Consider the following 25,503-nt stretch of genomic DNA (forward strand, 5'->3'; position numbering starts at 1 on the left):
GTGCCACACGCTCTCAAAGAAACTGCGGAATCACCTGATCAACATCCTCTACAGCAAACAGGGAAAGATTAAGAATGAGCTCTCAAACATGGATACTCTCATAAAAAAACAACCTTCCACACGAACTTCCTCGTGGCTGGACTTTACTAAAACTAGACAAGCCATTTACAACACACACTTTGCTTCTCTACAAAAGAAAAAGGACACTAAACTTTCTAAACTACTATATGCCACAAGGGGCCACAGCAATGGTTCACTCAACCCACCCAGCAATATTGTTAATCTATCCAACTATACTCTTAGCCCAGCAGAAGAAGCTGTCCTATCTTGGGGCCTCTCCTTCTGCCCCTCCACCCCCATGAACATGATACAGTTCTGTGCTGACTTAAAATCCTATTTTTGACGTCTCAAGGAATATTTCCAACACGCCTCTGAACAACATACTAATCCACAGAGACCTCCCTACCAACACTACAAAAAGAAGGATTCTAGATGGACTCCTCCTGAAGGTCGAGACAACAGACTGGACTTCTATATAGAGTGCTTCCGCCGACGTGCACGGGCTGAAATTGTGGAAAAGCAGCATCACTTGTCCCACAACCTCAGCCGTGCGGAACACAATGCCATCCACAGCCTCAGAAACAACTCTGACATCATAATCAAAAAGGCTGACAAAGGAGGTGCTGTCGTCATCATGAATAGGTTGGAATATGAACAAGAGGCTGCTTGGCAGCTCTCCAACACCACTTTCTACAAGCCCTTACCCTCTGATCCCACTGAGGGTTACCAAAAGAAACTACACCATCTGCTCAAGAAACTCCCTGAAAAAGCACAAGATCAAATCCGCACAGTCACACCCCTGGAACCCCGACCTGGGATATTCTATCTACTACCCAAGATCCATAAACCTGGAAATCCTGGGCGCCCCATCATCTCAGGCATTGGCACCCTGACAGCAGGATTGTCTGGCTATGTAGACTCCCTCCTCAGGCCCTACGCTACCAGCACTCCCAGCTATCTTCGAGACACCACTGACTTCCTGAGGAAACTACAATCCATCGGTGATCTTCCTGAAAACACCATCCTGGCCACGATGGATGTAGAAGCCCTCTACACCAACATTCCACACAAAGATGGACTACAAGCCGTCAGGAATCATAGAATCATAGAATCATAGAATATCAGGGTTGGAAGGGACCCCTGAAGGTCATCTAGTCCAACCCCCTGCTCAAAGCAGGACCAATTCCCAGTTAAATCATCCCAGCCAGGGCTTTGTCAAGCCTGACCTTAAAAACCTCTAAGGAAGGAGATTCTACCACCTCCCTAGGTAACGCATTCCAGTGTTTCACCACCCTCTTAGTGAAAAAGTTTTTCCTAATATCCAATCTAAACCTCCCCCACTGCAACTTGAGACCATTACTCCTCGTTCTGTCATCTGCTACCATTGAGAACAGTCTAGAGCCATCCTCTTTGGAACCCCCTTTCAGGTAGTTGAAAGCAGCTATCAAATCCCCCCTCATTCTTCTCTTCTGCAGGCTAAACAATCCCAGCTCCCTCAGCCTCTCCTCATAAGTCATGTGTTCTAGACCCCTAATCATTTTTGTTGCCCTTCGCTGGACTCTCTCCAATTTATCCACATCCTTCTTGTAGTGTGGGGCCCAAAACTGGACACAGTACTCCAGATGAGGCCTCACCAATGTCGAATAGAGGGGAACGATCACGTCCCTCGATCTGCTGGCAATGCCCCTACTTATACATCCCAAAATGCCATTGGCCTTCTTGGCAACAAGGGCACACTGCTGACTCATATCCAGCTTCTCGTCCACTGTCACCCCTAGGTCCTTTTCCGCAGAACTGCTGCCTAGCCATTCGGTCCCTAGTCTGTAGCGGTGCATTGGGTTCTTCCGTCCTAAGTGCAGGACCCTGCACTTATCCTTATTGAACCTCATCAGATTTCTTTTGGCCCAATCCTCCAATTTGTCTAGGTCCTTCTGTATCCTATCCCTCCCCTCCAGCATATCTACCACTCCTCCCAGTTTAGTATCATCTGCAAATTTGCTGAGAGTACAATCCACACCATCCTCCAGATCATTTATCAAGATATTGAACAAAACCGGCCCCAGGACCGACCCTTGGGGCACTCCACTTGATACCGGCTGCCAACTAGACATGGAGCCATTGATCACTACCCGTTGAACACTATCCCCGATAATGTCACGGCAAACCTGGTGGCTGAACTTTGTGACTTTGTCCTCACCCACAACTATTTCACATTTGGGGACAATGTATACCTTCAAATCAGCGGCACTGCTATGGGTACCCGCATGGCCCCACAGTATGCCAACATTTTTCTGGCTGACTTAGAACAACGCTTCCTCAGCTCTCGTCCCCTATTGCCCCTCCTCTACTTGCGCTATATTGATGACATCTTCATCATCTGGACCCATGGAAAAGAAGCCCTTGAGGGATTCCACCATGATTTCAACAATTTCCATCCCACCATCAACTTCAGCCTGGACCAGTCCACACAAGAGATCCACTTCCTGGACACTACAGTGCTAATAAGCGATGGTCACATAAACACCACCCTATACCGGAAACCTACTGACCGCTATTTCTACCTACATGCCTCCAGCTTTCACCCAGACCACACCACACGATCCATTGTCTACAGCCAAGCTCTACGATACAACCGCATTTGCTCCAATCCCTCAGACAGAGACAAACACCTACAAGATCTCTATCAAGCATTCTTACAACTACAATACCCACCTGCTGAAGTGAAGAAACACATTGACAGAGCCAGAAGAGTACCCAGAAGTCACCTACTACAGGACAGGCCCAACAAAGAAAATAACAGAACGCCACAAGCCATCACCTTCAGCCCCCAACTAGAACCTCTCCAACGCATTATCAAGGATCTACAACCTATCCTGAAGGACGACCCATCACTCTCACAAATCTTGGGAGACAGGCCAGTCCTTGCCTACATACAGCCCCCCAACCTGAGGCAAATACTCACCAGCAACCACACACCACACAACAGAACCACTAACCCAGGAACCTATCCTTGCAACAAAGCCCATTGCCAACTGTGCCCACGTATCTATTCAGGGGACACCATCATAGGGCCTAATCCAATCAGCCACACTATCAGAGGCTCGTTCACCTACACATCTACCAATGTGATATATGCCATCATGTGCCAGCAATGCCCCTCTGCCATGTACATTGGCCAAACTGGACAGTCTCTATGTAAAAGAATAAATGGACACAAATCAGACATCAAGAATTATAACATTCAAAAACCACTTGGAGAACACTTCAATCTCTCTGGTCACTTGATTACAGACCTAAAAGTGGCAATTCTTCAACAAAAAAACTTCAAAAACAGATGAGAAACGGCTGAATTGGAATTAATTTGCAAACTGGATACAATTAACTTAGGCTTGAATAAAGACTGGGAGTGGATGTGTCATTACACAACCCCCCCCCCCCCCCCCGTTCCTCACATGTTCTTGTCAACTGCTGGAAATGTCCCACCTTGATTATCACTACAAAAGGTCTGTCGTCCCTCCCCTGCTCTCCTGCTGGTAATAGCTCACCTTACCTGATCACTCTTGTTACAATGTGTGTGGTAACACCCATTGTTTCACGTTCTCTGTGTATATAAAATCTTCCCACTGTATCTTCCACTACATGCATCCGATGAAGTGAGCTGTAGCTCACGAAAGCTCATGCTCAAATAAATTAGTCTCTAAGGTGTCGCAAGTCCTCCTTTTCTTTTTGTGGATACAGACTAACATGGCTGCAACTCTGAAACATGGTTTACAGTTTCGTTAGCTGGCTTTCCACCCCTGCACTATAAAAAGTGTTCCAATGCCATGGGGCTTGTTTCAGTGACAGATTACATATTACAGATAGTAGTTCTGCCATTTCATATTAGAGTTCCTTCCAAACTCTTTGGCGAATACCCGCTGGCCCTGGTGACTTATTGCTGTTTAACTTCTCAGTTTGTTCTAAAACCTCTTCTATGGACACATCATGGTGGGTCAGTACTTCAGATGTGTCACCCACATCAGAGCTGTTCTTTTGGGGTGTCTCCCCATATCCTGCGCAGCGAACACCGATGCAAAGAATTCATTGAGCTTCTCTGCAGTGGCCTTGTCTTCCTGGAGTGCTCCTTTAGAATCTTTTTTTACCCCACGAAAGCTTATGCTCACATAAATCTGTTAGTCTGTATCCACAAAAACAACAAGGAATCTGGTGGCACCTTAAAGACTAACACTGCTCCCCCCGGATACTTTAGAATCTTTGTCATCTAGTGCCCCGCTGGCTATTCCGCAGGCTTCCTGCTTCCCCACGAATGTAAAAAACCTTCTTATTGGTACGTTTTGAATCTTTAGCAAATTGCTTCTCAAATTATTTCTTGGCCTGCCCAATTATACTGTTACACTTCACCTGCCAGTATTTGTCCTCCTTCCCGTTATCCTCACTCCGTTTTGACTTCCAAATTTTAAAGGTTTTACTTTGCTTTGTTTTTGTTTGTGGGAGGGGTCGTTTGTTTGTTTGTTTTGCCTCTAACCGCCTCCATTACTCTGCTGTGTAGCCATGGTGACATTCTTGTCTTTTCTGATTTGGGGTATACATTTAATCTGAACCTCTGTTATGGTGTTTTTAAATCGTCCCCAGGCAGTTTGCGGGCATTTAACCCTTGTGACGGCTCCTTTTAATTGCTTTCTAACAAGAGTCCTCATTTGTTTGCAGTTTCCCTTTTTGAAGTTACATGTTACCACAGTGGGGTTTTTGGTATTTCTCCCCCTACAAGGACGTTACATTTAATTACATTATCGTCACTATTATTGAATGTTTCATCTAGTTACTGCTTTGACCATCCAGTCGGGATGTGAAAAGTATCAAAAGATGGAAAATCTACCACTTCCCTTGGTAGTTTGTCCTAACAGTTAATCAGCCTCTTTGCTAAACAAAAGTGCTTTATTTCTAATTTGAATCTGTCTGGCTTTGACTTCCAGCCATTGGTTCTTCTTATGCCTGTCTCCACTACATTAAAAAGAGCCCTTTAGTACCTGGTATTTTCTCCCCATGAATGTTCTTAGACTAGGGCTTGGTCTACACTACAGTCATAGGTTGATATAAGGCAGCTTTTCAGTGTACACACTACAGCCTTTCTCCCACCGATCTACTACACCGACATAATAACTCCATCTCCACAAGAGGCGTACGGCTTATGTCAGTGTAGTTAGGGTGATGGAGTGTTCATGTGGACGCTGCGTGTTACTTCCATTGGCTGTTGGCTGTCATACTGGCTAATTTCATGGGCTCCTGGCTCCCTGTTCCCCCTGGGAAGCCTGGCTGCATCGAGTCTCCTCAAGCATTGGGAGCTGCCCAGCCAGGAAGCAGACATGAGTTTAGGTGCTGGGTTTGTTAAAATAATTTGTGTCGTTCTGGAGATGGGAGCCTTTAACCCTAGAGGTACCGAAACATTCCATTGTGGGCATTATGGGCTGCAGCTGGGACAGATGACTGGAGTCAGGACTGCACTTTGGAGGCCCTGGTTTCTCCCAGGCTGTTTGCTCACTGCGGCTCCCATCCTCTCGGGCTCCACAAATGGAATTAATTGTTTTATTTCTTTTGGGATTTTTCTGTTTGGAAAAAGGAAAAATGGGCAAAGATTCTGGCAAAGAGATTGAAAAGGAACTTCCGTCTCCTGAGTTAATGACAAGCTGTGACATCCCCTGTGTGCCCCTCATTGTACTGAATCAAAAGGAAGGGTGCTTTGATTTGGCTTTGAGATAAAGTTATGAAGCAAACTGTCCTGATAGTTGGCTGAATGCATAATAATAGTTGAGCCTGTCAGACAGTAAAATCATACACAACATTTCTTAGAAAACAGCGACATCAGGTGGTGTGTGACTGTACTTTGGTTTGATGCTGCATTTCTTGGTGGATAGACGAGTCAGATTTCCATCCCCTAGTCTCTCCGAATCAGCTCTCACGTCCTCCTCGGAATCATCATATTAACGGAAAGATCCTTCTTCATTACAACAGGATACACTGTGGTGACAGGTGGTTTAACTTGCATCTCTACCCACTGGGGCTTCTTCAGCTCCCCATCCTGTTCCTGTGGGGCTCAAGAACAAACAGGACATGCCGTTTGGTTATGGGCTGCCTTCTTTATCATCTTGATGGTAGATGCAAACGCTTGACGTCTCCGGATGCTGCTGCCATGATGGAGTGACGAGATCACTTACCCAATATCTAATTCATTGTTTGTGCCATCAGAAGCCATACGCCAGAAAAACGCCAGGGGCAGGGGTGAGGGATTGGTACATTCGAGATGTCAGTCGCTTCCTGTTATAATGGCTTTTTAAAAAATAATTCGAGCTGTGTCCCCGGAAGAGTAAGTGGCCCTTTAATGCCCACGTAGGGCTTGTCTACACTAGAACTGATCACTTACCAGAAGACTCATCCATGTCCCTGAGCGATGTAAAATATACTAACCTAAGTGTTGGGGTAGACCGAGCTATGTTGGCGGGGGAGCTTCTCCCACCAACATAGCTACCGCCTCAAATAGAGGTGGAGGTGTTATGCTGACAGGCGAGCTCTCTCCCGTCAGCGTAGAGTGTCTTGAATGCTATCAGGAGCTGTAGCACTTCGAGTGTAGATTACCCCTAACACTGGATCTCAGCCGTGACACCAAGTGGCAACGAGTGCTGGAAAATCTCTCTGGGCAACTTTGCTCCGCGTTGCAGGCTGGGACTCATGTTTGCTGCTAGTTGTAGGTGTTTTCCGTGAACAACTTGTGGAGTTGCAGTCCCAGCCCAGAGTGTGACATGGGTATGAAACAGCCAGGGGTCACGGGGCAGGGACAGAGATGGGATCCTGCATGGGAACAGGCAGCCCAGAGAGCATTGTTTGAGGAGAGAGAGGGAGACTCCTAAATAGACAGGGTTTAGGAGCAACATCAACAAATCAAACCGATCAGCAGCACAGGGCCAGTGTCTCCCCGTTCCTCAAGCTGGGGAAATTCGTGGCCAGGCCTCTCTATCAGAGGGCGATGATGAGATGGGACTTTATCTCACTATTGGAATAGCCTTCCGAGGGAAGTAGTGGGGGCAAAAGATCTATCTTGCTTTAAGATTAAACTCGATAAGTTTATGGAGGAGATGGTATGATGGGATAACATGGTTTTGGTAATTAAATGTTCATGGTAAATAGGCCCAATGGCCTGTGATGGGTTTTTAGATGGGGTAAGATCCAAGTTACCCGGGAAAGAATTTTCTGTAGTATCTGGCTGATGAATCTTGCCCATATGCTCAGGGTTTAGCTGATCGCCATATTTGGGGTCGGGAAGGAATTTTCCTCCAGGGTAGATTGGAAGGCCCTGGAGGTTTTTCGCCTTCCTCTGTAGCATGGGGCACGGGTCACTTGCTGGAGGATTCTCTGCTCCTTGAGGTCTTCAAACTACAATTTGAGGACTTCAATAGCACAGATATAGGTGTGAGGTTTTTTTTAGGAGTGGTGGGTGAAATTCTGTGGCCTGCATTGTGCAGGAGGTCAGACTAGATGATCATAATGGTCCCTTCTGGCCTAAATATCTATGAATCTATGAATCTATTGTCTCATCATTCCTGGAGAGAATGACATAATACAATAGAATTATGGGTCTGAAATGGCTGCACTGCTGTGTGTGTAAGTGAAGGCCTGCAATCTTCCTTGCGGTGCTGACTTTGCCATGTCCCAGTCACTCTTGGGAGATGATATTGGGGAGAAGCAGCCATCTTGCCTTTCTTTCTGGAGCTGGTTATGTCAGCTGCAGTTCAGCTGAGTTGTAATCTGGTTTTAACCATTATTCCCACTCAAGAAATGGGGGTGTTAGAACTTCAAACTAGTTAAAATCTCCTAGAATACTCTGTGCTCGTGCTAAGCTTTATTGTGCAAATTTACTAGTGGTTAAATTGTTCTACCCTTTGTTCATTGTTGTCAGGGTTCCTTCCCCACTCTGAATTCTAGGGTACAGATGTGGGGACCCGCATGAAAGACCCCCCAAGCTTATTTTTATCAGCTTAGGTTAAAAACTTTCCCAAGGCACAAACTTCACTTTGTCTTTGAACAGTATGCTGCCACCACCAAGTGATTTAGACAAAGAACAGAGAAAGGACCACTTGGAGTTCCTATTTCCCCAAAATATCCCCCCAAGCCCTTACACCCCCTTTCCTGGGGAGGCTTGAGAATAAACAAGATGAGCATAGACCAGCCTTGGATTTTTAACATCCAAAAAACCCAATCAGATTCTTAAAAAACAGAACTTTATTAGAACAACAACAACAACAAAAAAAGATAAGAGAACAACTCTGTAAGATCAGAATGGAAGATAATCTTACAGGCAGTCAGATTCAAAACAGAGAATCCCTCTAGGCAAAACCTTAAGTTACAAAAAGACACAAAAACAGGAATACACATTTCCTCCAGCACAGTGAATTTCACAAGCCAAAACAAAGAAAACCTAACATATTTTCTAGCTAGATTACTTACTAACTTTAGAGGAGTTGGAGGGCTTGCATCCTTGATCTGTTCCAGGCAAAGGTATCACACAGACAGAAAAAAGCCTTCCCCCCCCCCTAGATCTGAAAGTATCTTGTCCCCTCATTAGTCATTTTGGGTCAGGTGCCAGCCAGGTTACCTGAGCTTCTTAACCCTTTACAGGTAAAAGGACTTTGCCTCTGGCCAGGAGGGATTTTATAGCACTGTATACAGAAAGGTGGTTACCCTTCCCTTTATATTTATGACAATTATGTATGCAGAATCTGTGAGACACAAGATGTATGCTCTGTTAAGGTTTGACAAATATGAACTGTGTGCTAGGTACAGTGAGTGCAAATATTTCTTTGGTTTTATGCTCCTTGTGTGCTATGGTCTACCGCCAGCTAAACTGTTGTGTGCATAATTAGATAAGAAAAGGTGTGTAAGGTCTGTGGAATCTGGAATTTTCTGTCTTCTAAATGAGGACAAATATGAGCAAAACTGAGTTCATAGTTCGGAACAGAGTGAAGATGTAACTGCTGCAAGATAATTGCTCCAGGAATGGCATATTCTTGTCTCACCACAGTGGCACTTAGGCTGCCCAGAAAACGTATTTTATCACTCACAGCCACTCTGATTCCAGATCCAGATTTGAATAATTATTAAATAATGTATTAATTTGCTAATAGACAGTGTCATGACTCTCAACCCATATTTATTCTGGTGAAATGTTTGAAAAGGCGTCGCTCACCCTGATGAATTACTAAGAAATGGTCTTTGCACCGGGGGCCTGGAAATCAGGGTGCTGGGGGTGCAGGTGCAGCAGCACCCCCCGGTTGAAGTGGTTTCCATCCTACACAGGGCGCCCAGCCCCCCACTGTAACATTGGTGCAATACCCGCCTTTGCACAAGGGATGGGAGCCACCAACCCACAGGGAAGCGACTTCACCCCGTCTCCCCTAGTGGCTCCCCCTGCAACTCGCTTCCCCGACCGAGATGATTAAGGGTTAAACCCACAGAGCTCGGGGTCCTCCACAGCCTAGACAGGCCCAGGCATGACTGCGCGAGGGGGCGGGCGAAGGGAGGGACCTTCTCGTGCCCGCCGCGGAGACCCGGGGGCCGAGCCCGGCCCGAGCGGCGCGTGCGGGAGCGAGCCCCCTCTGCAGGCTGCAGCCCCGGCGCGCGGGGCGGTGAGCGGGGCCCGGGGAGGCGCCGCCAGAGGCGGCCGCGGAGGGAGGGAGGCGGCCGCGGAGGCTGCGAATCGCTGCCCGGGGAGGAGGCTGCTGCGCGGGTCGGAATAGAACCGCGCCTGAGGCCGGAGAGACCCACCCCCGAGAGCCCGACCGACCCCCCCCCCCCCGCTCGTTGTTGGGGCTGCCGGGTTCTGACCCCTCCCCGCAGAGCAGGCACCGGCCGGGGCTGGGGGGCGGCTCCGGTCGGTCGGTTCCCCTGTCCTGTGCCACGGGCGCTGGGACCGGCCCGCTCGGGACACCGGGCTCGGCGCCGGGCCGGGGCCGCTGCACACACCGGCGATGGGAGCGCGGGGGGAGGCTGCGCTGGGTCCGTGGGTACCGCGGGGGGAAGGTTCCTTCTGTGAGCGCCCCATCGGGCAGCGTGCTGGGGATTCAGCCCGGGGCCTCCAGCGCTACCAGCCTGGGCTGCTCCTGCTTGAGCTGCAGGCTCCCAGGGTCTGTGCAGATGGCAACTGAAACCTGCAGCCGGGCTGTGCCAGCTGATGGAGCTCAGCCTAGGGGCAGTTTAATAGCAGTGCAAACATTTGGGCTCCTGCTGGAGCCTGGGCTTTGGGACCCTGCTCTGTGTAGCTCAAGCACTTCTCTCTTTCATCAACAGAAGTTGGTCCAGCAAGAGAGATTCCCTCCACCACCTTGTCTCTCTAATATCCTGGGACCGACAAGGCTACAACACTGTAACCCTAATTCCTGCCCCATAGAGAGGGCAAGCCCAGGGGGGAGCGACTGGAGAGCGAACCCACCCTGTGCTCACCCCACAGTGCAGCTCCAGCAGCTCCTGTGTTCTGTACGGCTGAGTCCAGTGCCCCACTCTCACCCCGCAGCAGTGGCTCCAGCAGGGTCTTGAGGGGCTGGGCCCGGTGTCCTGTTCTGGGCATTGCATCATGGCATGTGAGGTTGCAGTGCTGCCCAGGTTTGGTCTGCCCAGCCCCCCAGCATGGTGACAGAGGGTCGGGTGTGCCGGCTAAATGTAAGTGGGGCTGTGTCCTGGTGCTCTGGGTTGCAGCAACACTCACTGAAGTTTGGCCTGTCTGCCCCTTCATGACAGAGAGTCAGGAGGACTAACCCTCAGCAGTGCTGTAATCCTTTGTGCCAGAATACAACACCCACAGCCAGGGGCTGGGCTCACTGTGGGGTGAGTCACAGACAGAAAAAAAGTCAGAGGAAAGGACTGTCCCTTACTTTTTTCACACTGTGGCAAACCTGCACCATTGGGTACGAACTTTCAAACCCTCCAGGGCCCTCCCAGTTGCGTGGACCACTGTACGTCTGCCTCACCTGCAACAGCTCTTCCTCTACCCGTGTGTAAACTTTGCCATGCTGAGTTGGGTTGTTTGTCCTTTCAGATGTCGGTGACGTTTGAGGATGTGGCCATGTATTTCTCCCCAGCGGAGTGGGCCCTGCTGGGCGAGCAGCAAAGGCAACTTTACAGACACGTCATGTGGGAAAATTACCAGACTCTGGTCTCGTTAGGTGAGGAGCTGTGTCTGTGAGATCAGGGCCGCAGAGCACTGGGTGCTGCACAGAGACACCGTAACTGAGATGGAGCATTGGTGTGAGTGGTTGGGTGGAGAGGTGTCTATGGGGTTGGAAGGAGGGGTGCATGGGTGTGGATGGATAGAGGCATGTTTAATGGAGCAGAGCAGCCCTTTCAGGGGGAGACAAGGTGAGTGTGAGAAAGAAGCTTTTGAGCCACCCAGAGCTCTTCTTCAGGTCTGGGAAAGGAAAGCTTCTCTCTCACCAACAGAAGTTGGTCCAGTAAAGATATTACCTCACCCACCTGGTCTCTCCAATATCTTTGAACTGATATGGCTACAACTACACTGCATATCTTCAAAGGGAGGCACTTCCACCCATGGTCACTAGGGCTCCACAGTTCAAGGTAAGAGAATTCTGGCTCTTGAAGTTCCCCAGACAGAGCACACGAGCAGAAAAGGGCCGTGTGTTCTGCAGGCTACAGGATGAAAGGCCACCAACACCACAGTTAAGGTGAAAGACAGACTGGGTTCATCTGTGCTGGAATAAAAGACCCACGGCACGGCTGTGGTTGAGCTGGGTCAGTTGACTCAGGACATGGGGCTCAGGCTGCGGGGCTAAAATTGCAGTGTAGATATCTCGCCACTGCCATGTGCAGGCAGTATTGACCATAAGCTGCAGTTCATGTTTCCATGGAAAACAAATGCAGATCCGTAGATTAGCTCATTGCCTAATTGGCACCTTGCATATGGAGCTGCGGAAAGTGCAGCAGTTCCGTGGCTAGAAGTGCTTAGCTTAGATCTAACGGGGCGGTGATGCTTTTCTCTAAGCAGGAATCCAAACCCGCAAGCCAGTGGTGATCTCCAGCATAGAGCAAGGGGAAGAGCTGTGTGTCCAGTATCCCACAGAAGATGGAGATGGGGACATCCTGAGTGGCACCCGGCCAGGTGAGGAAGGAGTTAAAGTGATGTGCAGGGATCAAATGAGTAGCTTGAAGGCAGCTGAAATCCTGTTGCATTTTGGCCAAATTGACAATACATCCCAGAACAGGGGTGGGCAAACTTTTTGGTCCGAGGGCCACATCGGGGTGCGAAACTGTATGGAGGGCTGGGTAGGGAAGGCTGTGCCTCCCTAAACAGCCTGGCCCTCACCCCCATCCATCCCCTCCCACTTCCTGCCCCCTGACTGCCCCTCTCAGAATCCCTGATCCATCCAACCCCCCCTTGCTTCTTTTCTCCTAACCGCCCCCTCTGGGACCCCCCCACCCCAGGACTCTACCCCCTATCCAACCCCCCGTCCCCTGACCGCCCTGCCCCATCTAACCGCTCCCTGTCCCGTGACTGCCCCTGCGAACCTCTTATCCCTTATCCAACACCCCTCCCGCCCCCACTCCCTTACCATGCTGCTCAGAGCAGCAGGAGCTCACAGCCACGCCGCCCGCACTGCCCGGCAGGAGGGGACAGCGGGGGAGGGGCTGGGGGCTAGCCTCCCCAACCGGGAGCTCAGGGGCCGGGTAGGACGGTCCCATGGGCTGCAGTTTGCCCACCTCTGTCCCAGAATGTTAGTGTTTTAGTCTAATGTAGTTAGGCTTTTTTGCAACGGTATCACATTGTCGGCTCTCATTCAATTCATGATCCACTATAACCACCACGTGCTTTTCTGCTGTACTGCTGCCAAGCCAGTTATCCCCCATTTTCTAGTTGTGCATCTGATATTTTCTTCCTAAGCGAGCTACTTTTGTACTTGTTTCTTGAATTTCATCTTGTTGATTTCGGACCAATTCTCCACCTTGTAAAGATCATTTTGAATTCTAATCCTGTCCACCAGAGTGTTTGTCACCCCTCCCTGGTTGTCGGAATCATTGGCCGAGCAGCACTTGGGAATCTCCCTTCCCACATCAGGCCCAGTTTTGTAGAGACCCAACATCGTTCCATCGCTTTTGTGGGCTCTCAGTTGACATTAATAAGGGATTTCCTTATTACTCCCCAGGACTGCTTGGGAGGCAACATCATCTTGTGGGAGTGAGGAGACCTGGACTCTATTCCTCACTCTGCCACTGAGCTGCTGGCTGACCTTGGACAATGTTGTATTAATTCATATAGACTACATGGGCCCAGAGAGACAAAGGCGTTAATGTGACACTGTCATGGCCAGTATTATAGAGGGTTAAATAAGCTTTGGGGTTTGGAATACAGAGACTGTAGCCTGTTTAGCATCATGGAAAACACCATGACGCATTCTTTCTAACCTTTTATTAATGATACAGAAAAAGAAAGGAAAAGAGTTAAGGCATCTGAAATGTCAAGTATTAGGTGTGACTTTTATTTTGACAGTGTCCCTTGTTTCCTTGCCCTTTAGCTGGAGAGAGTCTTTAGACAAAAGGCCTCTGTTTGAAAGTCTTTTCGATGATATTAAAGATGGTAATAACTGTTCTTTTGGGGAGGAGAGAAGCAGTTAGCTGAAATGAGCTGGAGCTGAATCCTGGCTGGAGAAACACAGGCATAGCACATGGTCTGATCAGCCAATTGGAGGCCTACCTGGCAAACGTGTACCAGCGTTGGGCTGTTCTGGGCAGTGCTTTTGGCTGCCTCTTTGATCACAGGCTTACAGCAATGTTGCAAACTATGGCAGTTTTGTCCAGCTAAGCCAGACTCTTGTTTAATATAAAGCAAAGGGAGAAGAATAGGAAAGAGAAGAAATAAGCTGAGGAATGAAAAGAACTCACGGTGCTTGGGGGAGAAGGGGACAAAGTCTCACATTCCAGGTGATTTGGGGGAGTTAGCCAGAACTGGTAATGGTGGCTGTATACTCCAGCTCCCTCTCTCTGGTCCAGTCTTGTTAGCACATTTCTTAGGATAAGGATGAAGAAGATCTGGGGTCCCAAAAGAAGTTCAGGGTGGCAACATGATGATATCGCTCCCTGCAGCAGTTGTTGGCACGCACCTGCTGTTGCTGCGTCTTTCAAGGGTTGCATTCAGTTCCCCTCCTTTATTTCCCTCCCAAGTGTTTTCTTTTGAAAAACCAAGAAAGGAAGTAATGGGCAAAATAGCCCAGCCCTTCATTGAGTTTTCCTCTAGTTAGGCCTAAATTCTGACACATTCATTTTGGTTCATTAATTTCCAGTTCCACACTTCTTGTTTACCAGCCATAATTTTAACACTGTCCTTGAATTGCATGATAGGCCTTTTCTGTTTGGACTAATTCCATCTTCTTTTTTATATTTTGCACCTTTGCCCATCGACATTTATTGTTGTAGGATATTGTAACACTGTATAACCTTTCTCACAGTTTTTACAATTAAACGGCCAATTAGGGTAAATTTATGGGCCCAATTATTACAACAGCAAGTTACTGCTTTGGCTCAGGTTCCCTTTGTGTATTTAGTGTATAAGCTCTTCAACATCAGGACAATCTCTCTGTGCAGCGCCTGGTGCTATGCAGACACAAACTCAGTTGTGCTACCACAATACAAATTGAAAATCAAGCCCCAAATAACCTCCCATCTTGTGCATCATTTATGATGGTGGGGAAAGGGCTTCTCTCAGTGATATTCATTTGGTCCATGTGCTGGCAACCAAAGACTTTTTGTCTTGGTGCAGATTTTCCAGATGCAGAGGAGACCTGGGACTGGTTGGCAATTGAAAGCTCCTTGGGCTTCTTCCTCACACAAAGCTCTTCCTCTGGAACGGGTAGGGAACCAGCTCTGCCCTTTCCACCAGTGGGAGCCAGAGAGCTCATTTCAGGAATCGTCCATCAGCTGGAAACTCTCCCCTCCCAGAGCATTACAATAGGGATTGAAGCCCAAACATGAGAAGTGCTACAGTTCCTCACCCAGACAGCCCCCTAGAAACTCCATCTCTCCCCTTACGCAGATTCTCCCAGTCTCTCCCCCTCCCCCATTTTCCATAGAACACGGAGCCGTTGGGATCCCATCACAGTGTGAGTGTTCTGTGTGTGTCCCTCGGGAGAGGGGTCCTCAGTGCTGGTGTGTGGTGATGCTGTTCTCCCCACTGAGATGGGCCTCAGAGTAGGGAGAGAATCATGGGGGCTGATTCTCATGTTCATTGACTTGGGGGACTATTAGCAGGGTCTGTGGGACATTGACCTTCTCCTCCTTCCCCAGCACTGGGGCTCCTGGGAGTTTGGCCTCCTGCACTCAAGTGTCGAGGGCCAGCCCTGCTCTGAGGGGAGGGGAGGGGCATGGGGCTGACTCAGGCTCAGGCTCATCCCCCTGCTAGGAATATTAGTGGTTTCCCCTTGTCAGCAGCATGGAAAATAACATCTGGATTCTCTTCCCCACCAAGCAGGGGCGAGGAACCAGAGCAGAGCTGAGGGGCAGACTCCTGAGGAAGGGCCTGGCAACCTGAAGCCACCCAGGCCTTTCCCAGGGACATCAGGGAAGAATCATTCCAAGAAATCTGAGCGAGGAAGGCACCAGAAGAGGCTGGGCAGGCCACAAAGGCAGAGGAAGAACCTGGCCAGGAAGGAGCCAGCAACCCCAAAAAGCCATCAGAGGAGATCCAGGCCACATCTAAAGCCTCCTGCAGAGGGTCAATCTGAGCCCAGAAAGAGCCTATATACCTGCCGTGTGTGCAGGGAAGAATTCAAGGTGCAGAGAGACCTGATAAGCCACCACTGGATGGTTCATAGGAGACAGAATCTCTATCAATGTAGCGAGTGTGGGGAGAGCTTCAGGAGAAAAAAGGCATTCAAAGCACATGGGAAAATCCACAGAAAGGAGAGAGCCCATCCCTGTTCTGAGTGTGGGAAAATATTCAACCGGGCATCCCATCTCATTGCTCACCAGAGAATCCACACCGGCGAGAGACCCTATTGCTGTGCTGAGTGTGGGAAAAGATTCTTCCAAATATCAGCTCTTACCATGCACAAGAGAATCCACTCAGGAGAGAGACCCTATGCCTGCGCTGAGTGCGGGAAGTGCTTTATGTATTCGTCTACCCTTAACAGACACCAGAGAATCCACTCAGAAAAGCGGCCCCATCGCTGTACCCAGTGTGGGAAAGGCTTCAAACTTACATCAAGTCTTACTAGACACCTGAGAATCCACAGTGGAGAGAGACCCTTCCTGTGCCACGAGTGTGGGAAAAGATTCAACCTACAAGAACATCTCATTAGACACCAGACAACACACACTGGGGAGCGACCCCATCGCTGCGCTGAGTGTGGGAAAAGTTTCAGTCTCCTTCAAAGTCTCCGGAGACACCAGAGAGTCCACCGTGGGGGGACTCCTCATCACTGCGCCGAGTGCGGGAAAACATTCAGTTGTCTGGAAAATCTCACTAGACACCAGCGAGTCCACACGGGGGAGAAACTCCATCGCTGCGCTGACTGTGGGAAAGGCTTTGTCCGTCTGCATCATCTCACTAGCCACCAGAGGATCCACACTGGGGAGAGACCCCATTGTTGCACTGAGTGCGGGAAAAGATTCACCCAGTTGTCTGGCCTCACCACCCACCTGAGAATCCACACGGGAGAGCGACCCTATCCCTGCACGCAGTGCGAGAAGCGCTTTGCTCACTCGTTGTCTCTTGCTAAACACCAGCGAACCCATGGGGCGGGGACTCCTGACCCTTGAGTTTGATGGGGGGGAACCTCTGCCCGCTCTCACCTCGCCCTTCTCCCCACAGCCAGTGCACAGAAGGGAGACCCTTCCTCCCACCTCCCCGTTAACCAGGTACTAGATGAGAGTTTTATTAGAATGGTTTGTGTAGCCCCCAGGATGGGAGTGTGAACCGAGCAGCCACCTAAACTTCCCCGTTATGGGCGTTATGGGCTGCAGCTGGACAGAGGAGATGACAGGAGTCAGGGCTGCACTTTGGAGGCCCTGGTTTCTGCCAGGCCATTCACTCAGCGTCTCTTGGCTGGAAGGGATTATTTTATTATGGACAGTGAAAAATGGGCAACACTTCTGGCAGAGACTGAAGAGGAGTTTCCTCTTCCTGAGTAACCAAAAGGCTGCGGTGCCCCATCCGTGCCCCTCACTGCACTGATCACATGGAAGGGGAGGGATGAGGGATTGTTACAGGGGTCAGGGAGCTGTTTCCTGTTCTAATGGCTCTTTTTCTGAAGAACTTGAGTCTCAGTTTCTGGAGGAGGAAGGGGCACTTAATGTTACAAACACTGAGATGTCTGTAGGGCGCAGCCCTGATCCCCAGCAGCAAGGAGTAGGGGTGCGTTGTCTCTCGGCACCTTTTGGGGCTGAGACTCGTGGTTTCTGCTAGTTGTAAGTGTTCTCTGCAAACATCCCTTGGAGTCACAGGGCCTGCCCAGAGCGTGACGCTGGTATGAAATGGTCAGGGGTAGCATGGGAGGGACAGATCTGGGATCCTGTGTGGGAGCGGGCAATCAGGAGAGTGGTGTTTCAGAAAAGAGAGTGACTTGCAGATACACAGAGAAACCAGTCCCCAAAGCACTCAGCAGCAGCCCTGGCCAGTGTCTCCCTGTTTCCCCGGCCCAGCGGGCCTCTGTGGCCCTGTCTCTGACTGGCACATCTTACCATCCCCTTCAGACACAGAGGGAGCTCTCATTGCAAGGGGGCAGGAGTCTGTGAACACCCGCTGGCCGCAAGGAACATTCTGCATAGGGGGACGGTTGGGTGAGATTGAACAACCCCTATCGTGGGGGAGTGTGTCAGTCTGTCCAGTGATTTAAGAGGACATCGCCCCTTTTCGACCTGAGCGGCTAGTCAAAATTTTGGGCTCTGGGGATGTTCCATTTAGAAGCAGAAATTGGGGACAGTTGGTATTTCTTTGATGCAGCTTCATTTATTTATAAAGAATGTACCAAGTCCTGTGTCTCTGAACGCAGAAGGACCCAAGAACGAAAGGAGCCGTTTCTTAGCGTCCAGCCTCCGAGACTCTTCAGCCAGCACTAGACCCAAAAGCTCTGACTAGCCTTTTCCAAGGCCACGCTGTACTTACAGCCTCCTGCTTGGCTTTTCTGCCTCTTTCTCTGCCTGCCTCTCGCTATGACCTCAGTATCTGTGTGTTCTCTCACACTCCAAAATCTTTCAGTTCCTGTTCAGATGTTTTAGCAAGCACCAGGATATCATCTAGGTATAACAGCCTATGATGGTTGAGGATATTTCAGTTTTCCCAGAGGTGGTTCTGGACTTAACTGAAACCCAAAAAGGAAGTGTTCCTAAGCTTGTGTGTGGTAACCTGCATACTGCCAGTGAGGAAAGCTGCAGAGGGAGGGTGCCTCCAACCTGGCTTTCACCATGGAATGTAGCCGTTTGCCGGAAAGGGGGTTATGTGAAAATCCTCTTAATCTTCCAGGGATGATTCTGGGTGTAAGTGAAACTCAGAAGGAGTTTGTTGTGGCTCCACAGAGCAACGCTTCTGTAGAGCAGAAAAAAGCGGGGTTGTTGCTTAGAGAAGCTCCTAGGGAGAAGGTTCCTCATGGCAGTTTTCCCAAACAGTTTGCTGCCACTGATGGGTGTAAAAGTGATTTGCGTGAGTTCACTGAGGGTGAATCACTATATAGAGAAAGCAACAGTTTGTTTGGGAGACTGGTTTCAGTTCCTAACTGCCAGCGTCTTTCTGAGGTGTCAACATCCACTGACTTTGCTTTAGAAAGATCCAGAGTGAATAGCCTAGAGGAGGTTTCAGATTGGGGGCTGGGGCCGGGGAATTGTTAGAGAAATTGAGCAGCCCTGTAGCCAAGTGGCTGGGCTTGGCCAGCATGTTCCCCATGCTGATTCTTTGAGTAAGTAGCCTGTGCCTCGGGGTCTGAGGAAAGATTGGGTTACTGGTTTTTCAGAACAGGACAGCCTTATGACTGAACCCACAAGGATGCAGGGGAGAGCAGGCAAACTCTCACCCTGAGACACTTTGGATTTGTTTGGTATCTTTAAAGCAGAGTCCAGTCTCTAAGCTGGTGGTGGATCCAGAAGCAAGCATGCAGGAGGGTGTCTGTGTAGATGTTGATAGCACAGAGGGGCTGCAGTTGGTGAACACACCTAGCCAGCAAAAGGATCCCTGTGAACAGGGAGGTTCAGTTTTCAGCCTTCTAGGAGAAAGGGGGTGGGGGGGGGGGGAAGGGGAGGACCCAATCCTGCCGAGGGGGAGAATGAGGGTCCAGACTTGAAATTGGTAGCGGATGAGAATTTGGAAGCTGGTGTCTGAGTTGATACAATCTACCTGGCTAACAAGGGACAGGGAAGATTTGCCCATAGCTGGTAGCACTGAGGACACACCTGGCCAGGCAAGGGATTCAGTGAGACAAGAGGCATGGTATGACCAAGATACTTATAAACACTGACTTGTAACAGATTTGGTGGTACTGTTAAGGTTTAGCTTTCTAATGTATTTGATTTTGACGTCAACCCTGGTAAAATAGTACAATGTGTATGACTTTGATAAAAAGCCTGTAAACATATTGGGGATAATACCTAAAAACACGCTGTATGCTAGAGAGCTGTAGAATAGTGAAATGTTACAACTGGTACCTGTAAGTAATCGTAAAGTTTGGCACAGCAGAGAAACCTTTACAAATCTAGTCTGCTATACAGAAAGGGAAACTGAGGCACACTACCACATTGCTGTCATGGCTAAATGCCAAGGTAATTACACCCTTGAGAGCATTAATGTCTATATTAAAGTAACATCGGATGAGAAGACTTTCAGAAAGTGAAGGTAGCTATATATAAAGAGCCTGATTTAGTCAGACATGATTTTGATAAACTAGTTCTTTTTTACACTAATGCTTGTGATGTAAACCAGAAGTGTAATGATATAGGACCAAGAATGGAAAATTCGTGTGATGCATTCAGCAGTGTCTAGGAACACCCCTTTCCGCATCAATTTTGTGTCGGGGGTGTGACGCTGCATGGAATGTAGGGGACACTTGAGGATATTATGAATATCAATAGTGTAGAATGGCAATGAATTATACCAGATATGCCATGCCTATGAACGGAACTGGACTTTCAAGCCATGTGCTGGGCAGCTTGTGTTTGGAACAAAGGAAGCACAGGCTGCATGGCAAGAGACTATAAAAGGCAGCTGCATCTTGTTCATTTCGTCTTCAGTCCCTGCTTCTTACCTCTGGAGGAACCTTGCTACAAACTGAAGCTCTGAACAAGGATTGAATGATCCACACAAGCCAGCAAACTCACCAGTACTGCTAAGAACCTGATATATGGATTTTGAAGTCTTTGTATGTATGTGACTGTTTTACCATTTAACATCTCTCTTCTTGTTCTTTCTTTTCTCTTTATAATAAACCTTTAGTTTTAGATTCTAAAGGATTGGCTGGCAGTATGGTATTTTGAGTAAGATCCAAACCTATACTGACCTGGTGATGTGGCTCACCCTTTGGGGTCAGAAGAACATTTTGTATATGTGAGCAGAGTTTTAAATAACTTCTCACTGTACCAGACCTAAGTGCTGACTGGGAGCCAGATGCTGGAATGCAATAAAGGGGCTGTGTGATTTCTTTTTTTTGCTTCTTGATAACCAGTGCGGGGGATCAGAAGCACAGTTTGTGACTGGTTGGGAGGTTTAACTTCAGTGTTACCCACCAGTCTTGGGAGTATCTGCTCTCCCTTTTGCAGCCTGCCCTGCCCTTGGCATTTCCAGTGAGGGCTGCCCCGGGCACCCCCGGTCACAATGGCAAAAAATAATTCAAGGTTGTTGGTGCAGGCACCGGCTTCCTCTTTGCCCTGGGGGTGCTCAACCCCTGCTCCACCACAGGCCCTGCCCCCACTCCACCCCTTTCCCCAGGTCCCCACCCCTGCCCTGGCTCTTGCCAACCAGTTCCGCCCCCTTCCCCCGAGCGCGCCCAGTCCCAGGGGGAGGAGTTGATTGGCAGGGCTGCTGGTGGGTGGGAGATGCTGGTGGGTGGCAGGGGGAGGAGCTGGCTCCGGTGGGTGCTGAACACCCCTTCATTTTTTTATCATGGGTGCTCCAGGGTGCTTCAGATTGTATGCACTTCCATAGGGGCGGGGGAACCACTCGGAAGAGCAGGGGCTGATTAATCACATTGTAACTCCTCCTAGGAGGCCGACCACCTGGAAAGACTGGCATATACTGGTTCAAACTCGATTCTCCTAGGATCAACCGAGAAAGAAAGGACTTTTGGTTAAATAGCCTGAGTTTAAACTGACTCAAGGCCTCCTTTCTTATCCAGCAAATGGACAGGACCTCTGGTCCACAGAAGGCTCCAGTCCTTAGGGAAGGACTGGATAAGACTGTGTCCTTGTGCGGAGCAAAGGGTGTTACCATTTTGGAACTACAGAAGAGCTCCTGTGTGGGGTTTTGAATGATTGCTCACCTGGCAGAGTCCATGTCGGAGCTGAAGTGATCTCCAGTTTGCCTATTTTCTCAAGATTAAACGTCTATTTTTTTTTAAACTTTCCTCGTAGGCCAGGTTTTCTAAACCTTTTATCGTTTCTGTTGTTGTCCCCTGGACTCTTTCCAATTTGTCAACATCTTTCTTTGTGCGGTGCCCAAAACTGGACACAGAACTCCAGGTGAGGGCTCACCAGGGCTGAGCAGAGCGGGACAATTACATCCTATGTCGTACATACAACACTCCTATTCATACACCCCAGAACGATATTAGCCTTTCACATCTGCATCACATGGCTGGCTCATATTCAAGTTATGATCCAGTATAACCCCCAGCACTATAACCACACCAGTTATTCCCAATTCTATATTTGTATGTTTGATTTTTTCTTCCTAAGGAAAGTATTTTGCACTTGTCTTTATTGAATTTCATCTTGTTGTTTTCAGACCAATTCTCCAATTTATCAACATGCTCATTTCCTTTTCATCACACGCCCCATGGGAGCAGCACCGTTGGTCAGGAGCAACAAACACTGTTACACCATTCTTGTCCAACCACCCTGTTCTCCCTTCCTTGTGGGAAGCATTGGGATAGGCCCCTGGCAGGCCGTGCTGAGCGCACAGGGACGGCTCCCTCCTGCAAAACAATCTGCCCTATTTCCGCTTTAAGCAGGTCACTTTAATTCAGGGGTCTCAAACTCGTGGCCCGCGGGGTTCTCTTCTGCGGCCCGCAAGCTCCCTGTGCCCCCCTGCAGCGTTTACCTAGAGCAGCTCTAGCCCGGTCCGCACCAGGGGCAGGGCAGGCTCCCTGCCCTGCCCTCGGCCAGAACCTGCGGGAGGGGGCACCAGGGTCTGTGTGTTTCCCTGGCCTCTCCTCCAGGTACCTCCCCCGAAGCTCCCATTGGCTGCGGTTCCCCGTTCCTGGCCAATGGGAGCTGCTAGGGGCGGTGCCTGGAAGGAACGAGCAAAGGTGGGGGGGGCAGGGCAGGTAGGCAGGGAGCCTGCCCTGCCCCCAGTGCACCCTGGGCCGGAGCTGCTCTAGGTAAATGCAGGGGGGAGGAAGGGGGGCTGCAGGTTCCCCCCTGCAGCCGAACCCACTGTCCTGAGCCCCCTGCCATCCCCTGCACCCCTCCTGCACCCTGACCCCTGCCCTGAGCCCCCTGCACACCTCCTGCATCTCAACTCCCTACCTGAGCCCCCGCCACACCCCACATGCCTCCTGCACCCCCTGGAGGCAGGGAGGGGGCAGAGTTGGGGTGGGGATTTCAGGGAAGGGGTTGGAATGGGAGCAGGGAAGAGAAGGGGCCTCATGGAAGGGATGGAGTAGTTCTTTGGCCAGCTTCCTGCCTGGAGAATCAGCCCTGGAGCAGGGAAGGAACTACATTTCCCAGCATTCCCTTGGCTGCTATCAACAGGGGATAGAGGGGGGAAGATGCCAAGGCTGGTGAGACCTTGTCAAGGTTCCTTCCCCACTCAGAACTCTAGGGTACAGATATGGGGACCTGCATGAAAACCTCCGAAGCTTACTTTTACCAGCTTAGGTTAAAACTTCCCCAAGGTACAAACTATTTTACCTTTTGCCCTTGGACTTTCGCTGCCAGCACCAAACGTCTAACACCAGTTACTGGGAAAGAGTTCGTTTGGAAACGTCTTTCCCACAAAAATCCTCCCAAATCTTACCCCCCTTTTTCTGGGGAAGGGTTGATAAAAATCCTCACCAATTTGCATAGGTGACCACAGACCCAAACCATTGGATCTTAAGAGCAATGAAAAAAGCATTCAGTTTCTTAAAAGAAGATTTTTTAATTAAAGAAAACGTAAAAGAATAACCTCTGTAAAATCAGGATGGAAAATACCTTACAGGGTAATTAGATTCAAAACATAGAGAATCCCTCTAGGCAAAACCTTAAGTTACAAAAAGACACAAAAACAGGAATCTACATTCCATTCAGCCCAGCTTATTTTCTCAGCCATTTAAAGAAAACAGAATCTAACGCATACCTAGCTAGATTACTTACTAAGTTCTAAGACTCCATTCCTGTTCTGTCCCCGGCAAAAACATCACACAGACAGACACAGACCCTTTGTTTCTTCCCCCCTCCAGCTTTGAAAGTATCTTGTCTCCTCATTGGTCATTGTGGTCAGGTGCCAGCGAGGTTATCCTAGCTTCTTAACCATTTACAGGTGAAAGGGTTTTTCCTCTGGCCAGGAGGGATTTTAAAGGTGTTTACCCTTCCCTTTATATTTATGACAGACCTGATGCATCTGCTTGTTGTGAATGGGGAGATGGCGGGTAGAAGGGGGTGGTACTGTGAATGGGGCACATGTATGCACAAGGAGTAGAAGACTTTGACCCAGACATCACCCTCAGAAGACTTCCTTGGCTGGCAGCTCCGAAAGAAGGAATTGGGTGGAGTGAATGGAGAATGTGCCTCTATCTGAAGCCTAGTAAAGGAGGTATGTGGACCCCACTAGGAGAAGTTAAAATGATAAGTAAGAGAGGGAAGGCTCTACTAGAGGACCTGGGCAGCTTTAGGTACAGTACCAGGCACATAGGAGGATGTGACTCAATTTCCACTTCTGAAACATAGAAGCAGAAATTGGCTTTTCCTTTCCAGATTTATCTCATATCCAGAAAGGGAATCTCGCACCTGTCTTCCAGATTTGAACACCCTTAAAGTTCAGGAGCACTCAAGTTCCATTTGGGCCGCTCTCTGTTACTTCATTTCTCCCAAATCAAATATTGATCCACCGTAATTTACTGAAGAAAAAGTAGGATAAAATTGAGCAACAAATGCTGGCATCTTCCCAATGTTAACTAGGACTGGAATTGCTATTTTCAACAACCATTGCCCTTTTTTATTTTAGTTTTGTTTGTTTAAAAAGAAGATGACAGTCAATATTGCATTGGCAAGTTCCCCACAGAAACTAAGAGTGGAACAAAAGAACACCAAAGGCATCTCAGCTTTTCCTCATTATGTGGGACAGTCTTACAATATGGATCCAGATATCCTCTAATCATACAAACTGAAAATTGTTCCACTTTACTGCAGTTCTGTAACCATGCAGGAACCAGTCCTGCATTCTATGCCCATCCAAAATTCCTACTGAATGCAGAAGTACCTTGCTTTTGTAACCATACCACCTGATAGTTTCAAACGCTGTAAGCGAAGCAGGTTTACGTTTAGTAATTGGGCGGGAGGCCTGTCAGAAAAAGGTAAGTGCTGCAGGAAATGTTGCTTATTCACTAGGTCATGTGAGTCCCTCCTGTTTACAACAGTAAACCAGTACAGCATAGTTTTCGAATGCACTGTACTCCTGGAGTCTAGAATTAGTTCCTTTGCTTCTATACACAGCCCATTAAAGACATTGAAAAGACTCCCACTGACTTCAGCAGGCTTTGGGTGGAAACATGGGGTAACTCCACTGTCTTCATAGGGTACCGATCCCACAGTGGAGGGGGGTGGTGTGAGCTTGTTGCAGAGCTGCTGCTCAGGGATGGGGAATCTCCTGGCGCCCCAGCCTCAGAAATCATCCAGGCTGCACCTTCTTCACTACTATGTGTTAGCTGTTGCGTGCAGAGGAATTGGGGGCCCCTTCTGCATGTGATGTGCATCTCAGGTACTTAAAGCCTTGGCCTGGAATAGGGAAGCACCTAACTGCAGAGTCTACAGCTGCCTAAGGCCAGCGCTGCGGATTGAGAGTCCCTCGTGCTGCCGTTGCAAGGTTCAAGCATGCTCAGCCTTGGAATTGTCACCCCTCCCGCAGTTAGTAGGTGCAGCTGTCTAAGGCTGGCCTCTGGCAATTGGGCCTGTCGCTGTAGCCAGAGAAGCTGCAGGTGGCTCTCTGACTACTGGGGGGCCATTAAGCTCGGAGCAGATAAAGAAACTGAAGTTAACCTCAATGAACAGAGGTCACCA

The 25,503-nt window shown here is 49.1% G+C and overlaps 1 protein-coding gene across 8 annotated transcripts; it reads left to right on the forward strand.

Moving 5' to 3' along the window:
• Positions 1–9,398: 9,398 nt before the first annotated feature.
• Positions 9,399–20,538, forward strand: LOC125638537 (uncharacterized). 8 transcript variants are annotated; one of them, XM_048854438.2, is made up of 5 exons: positions 9,402–9,734; positions 11,141–11,267; positions 12,101–12,217; positions 14,870–14,959; positions 15,578–20,538. In XM_048854438.2, exons 1-5 carry the CDS (start codon positions 9,600–9,602, stop codon positions 16,864–16,866), a joined length of 1,758 nt encoding a protein of 585 aa, XP_048710395.2. In that variant the 5' UTR covers positions 9,402–9,599; the 3' UTR covers positions 16,867–20,538. The 8 variants fall into 8 exon arrangements, with proteins under 8 accessions (XP_048710396.2, XP_048710398.2, XP_048710395.2 ...); XM_048854436.2 differs by having other exon boundaries at positions 9,404–9,734; positions 15,575–20,538; XM_075130106.1 differs by having other exon boundaries at positions 9,405–9,734; positions 12,104–12,217.
• Positions 20,539–25,503: the final 4,965 nt, after the last annotated feature.

Source organism: Caretta caretta, chromosome 6 (assembly GCF_965140235.1).
Source record: "Caretta caretta isolate rCarCar2 chromosome 6, rCarCar1.hap1, whole genome shotgun sequence".
Lineage (NCBI taxonomy): Eukaryota > Metazoa > Chordata > Testudines > Cheloniidae > Caretta > Caretta caretta.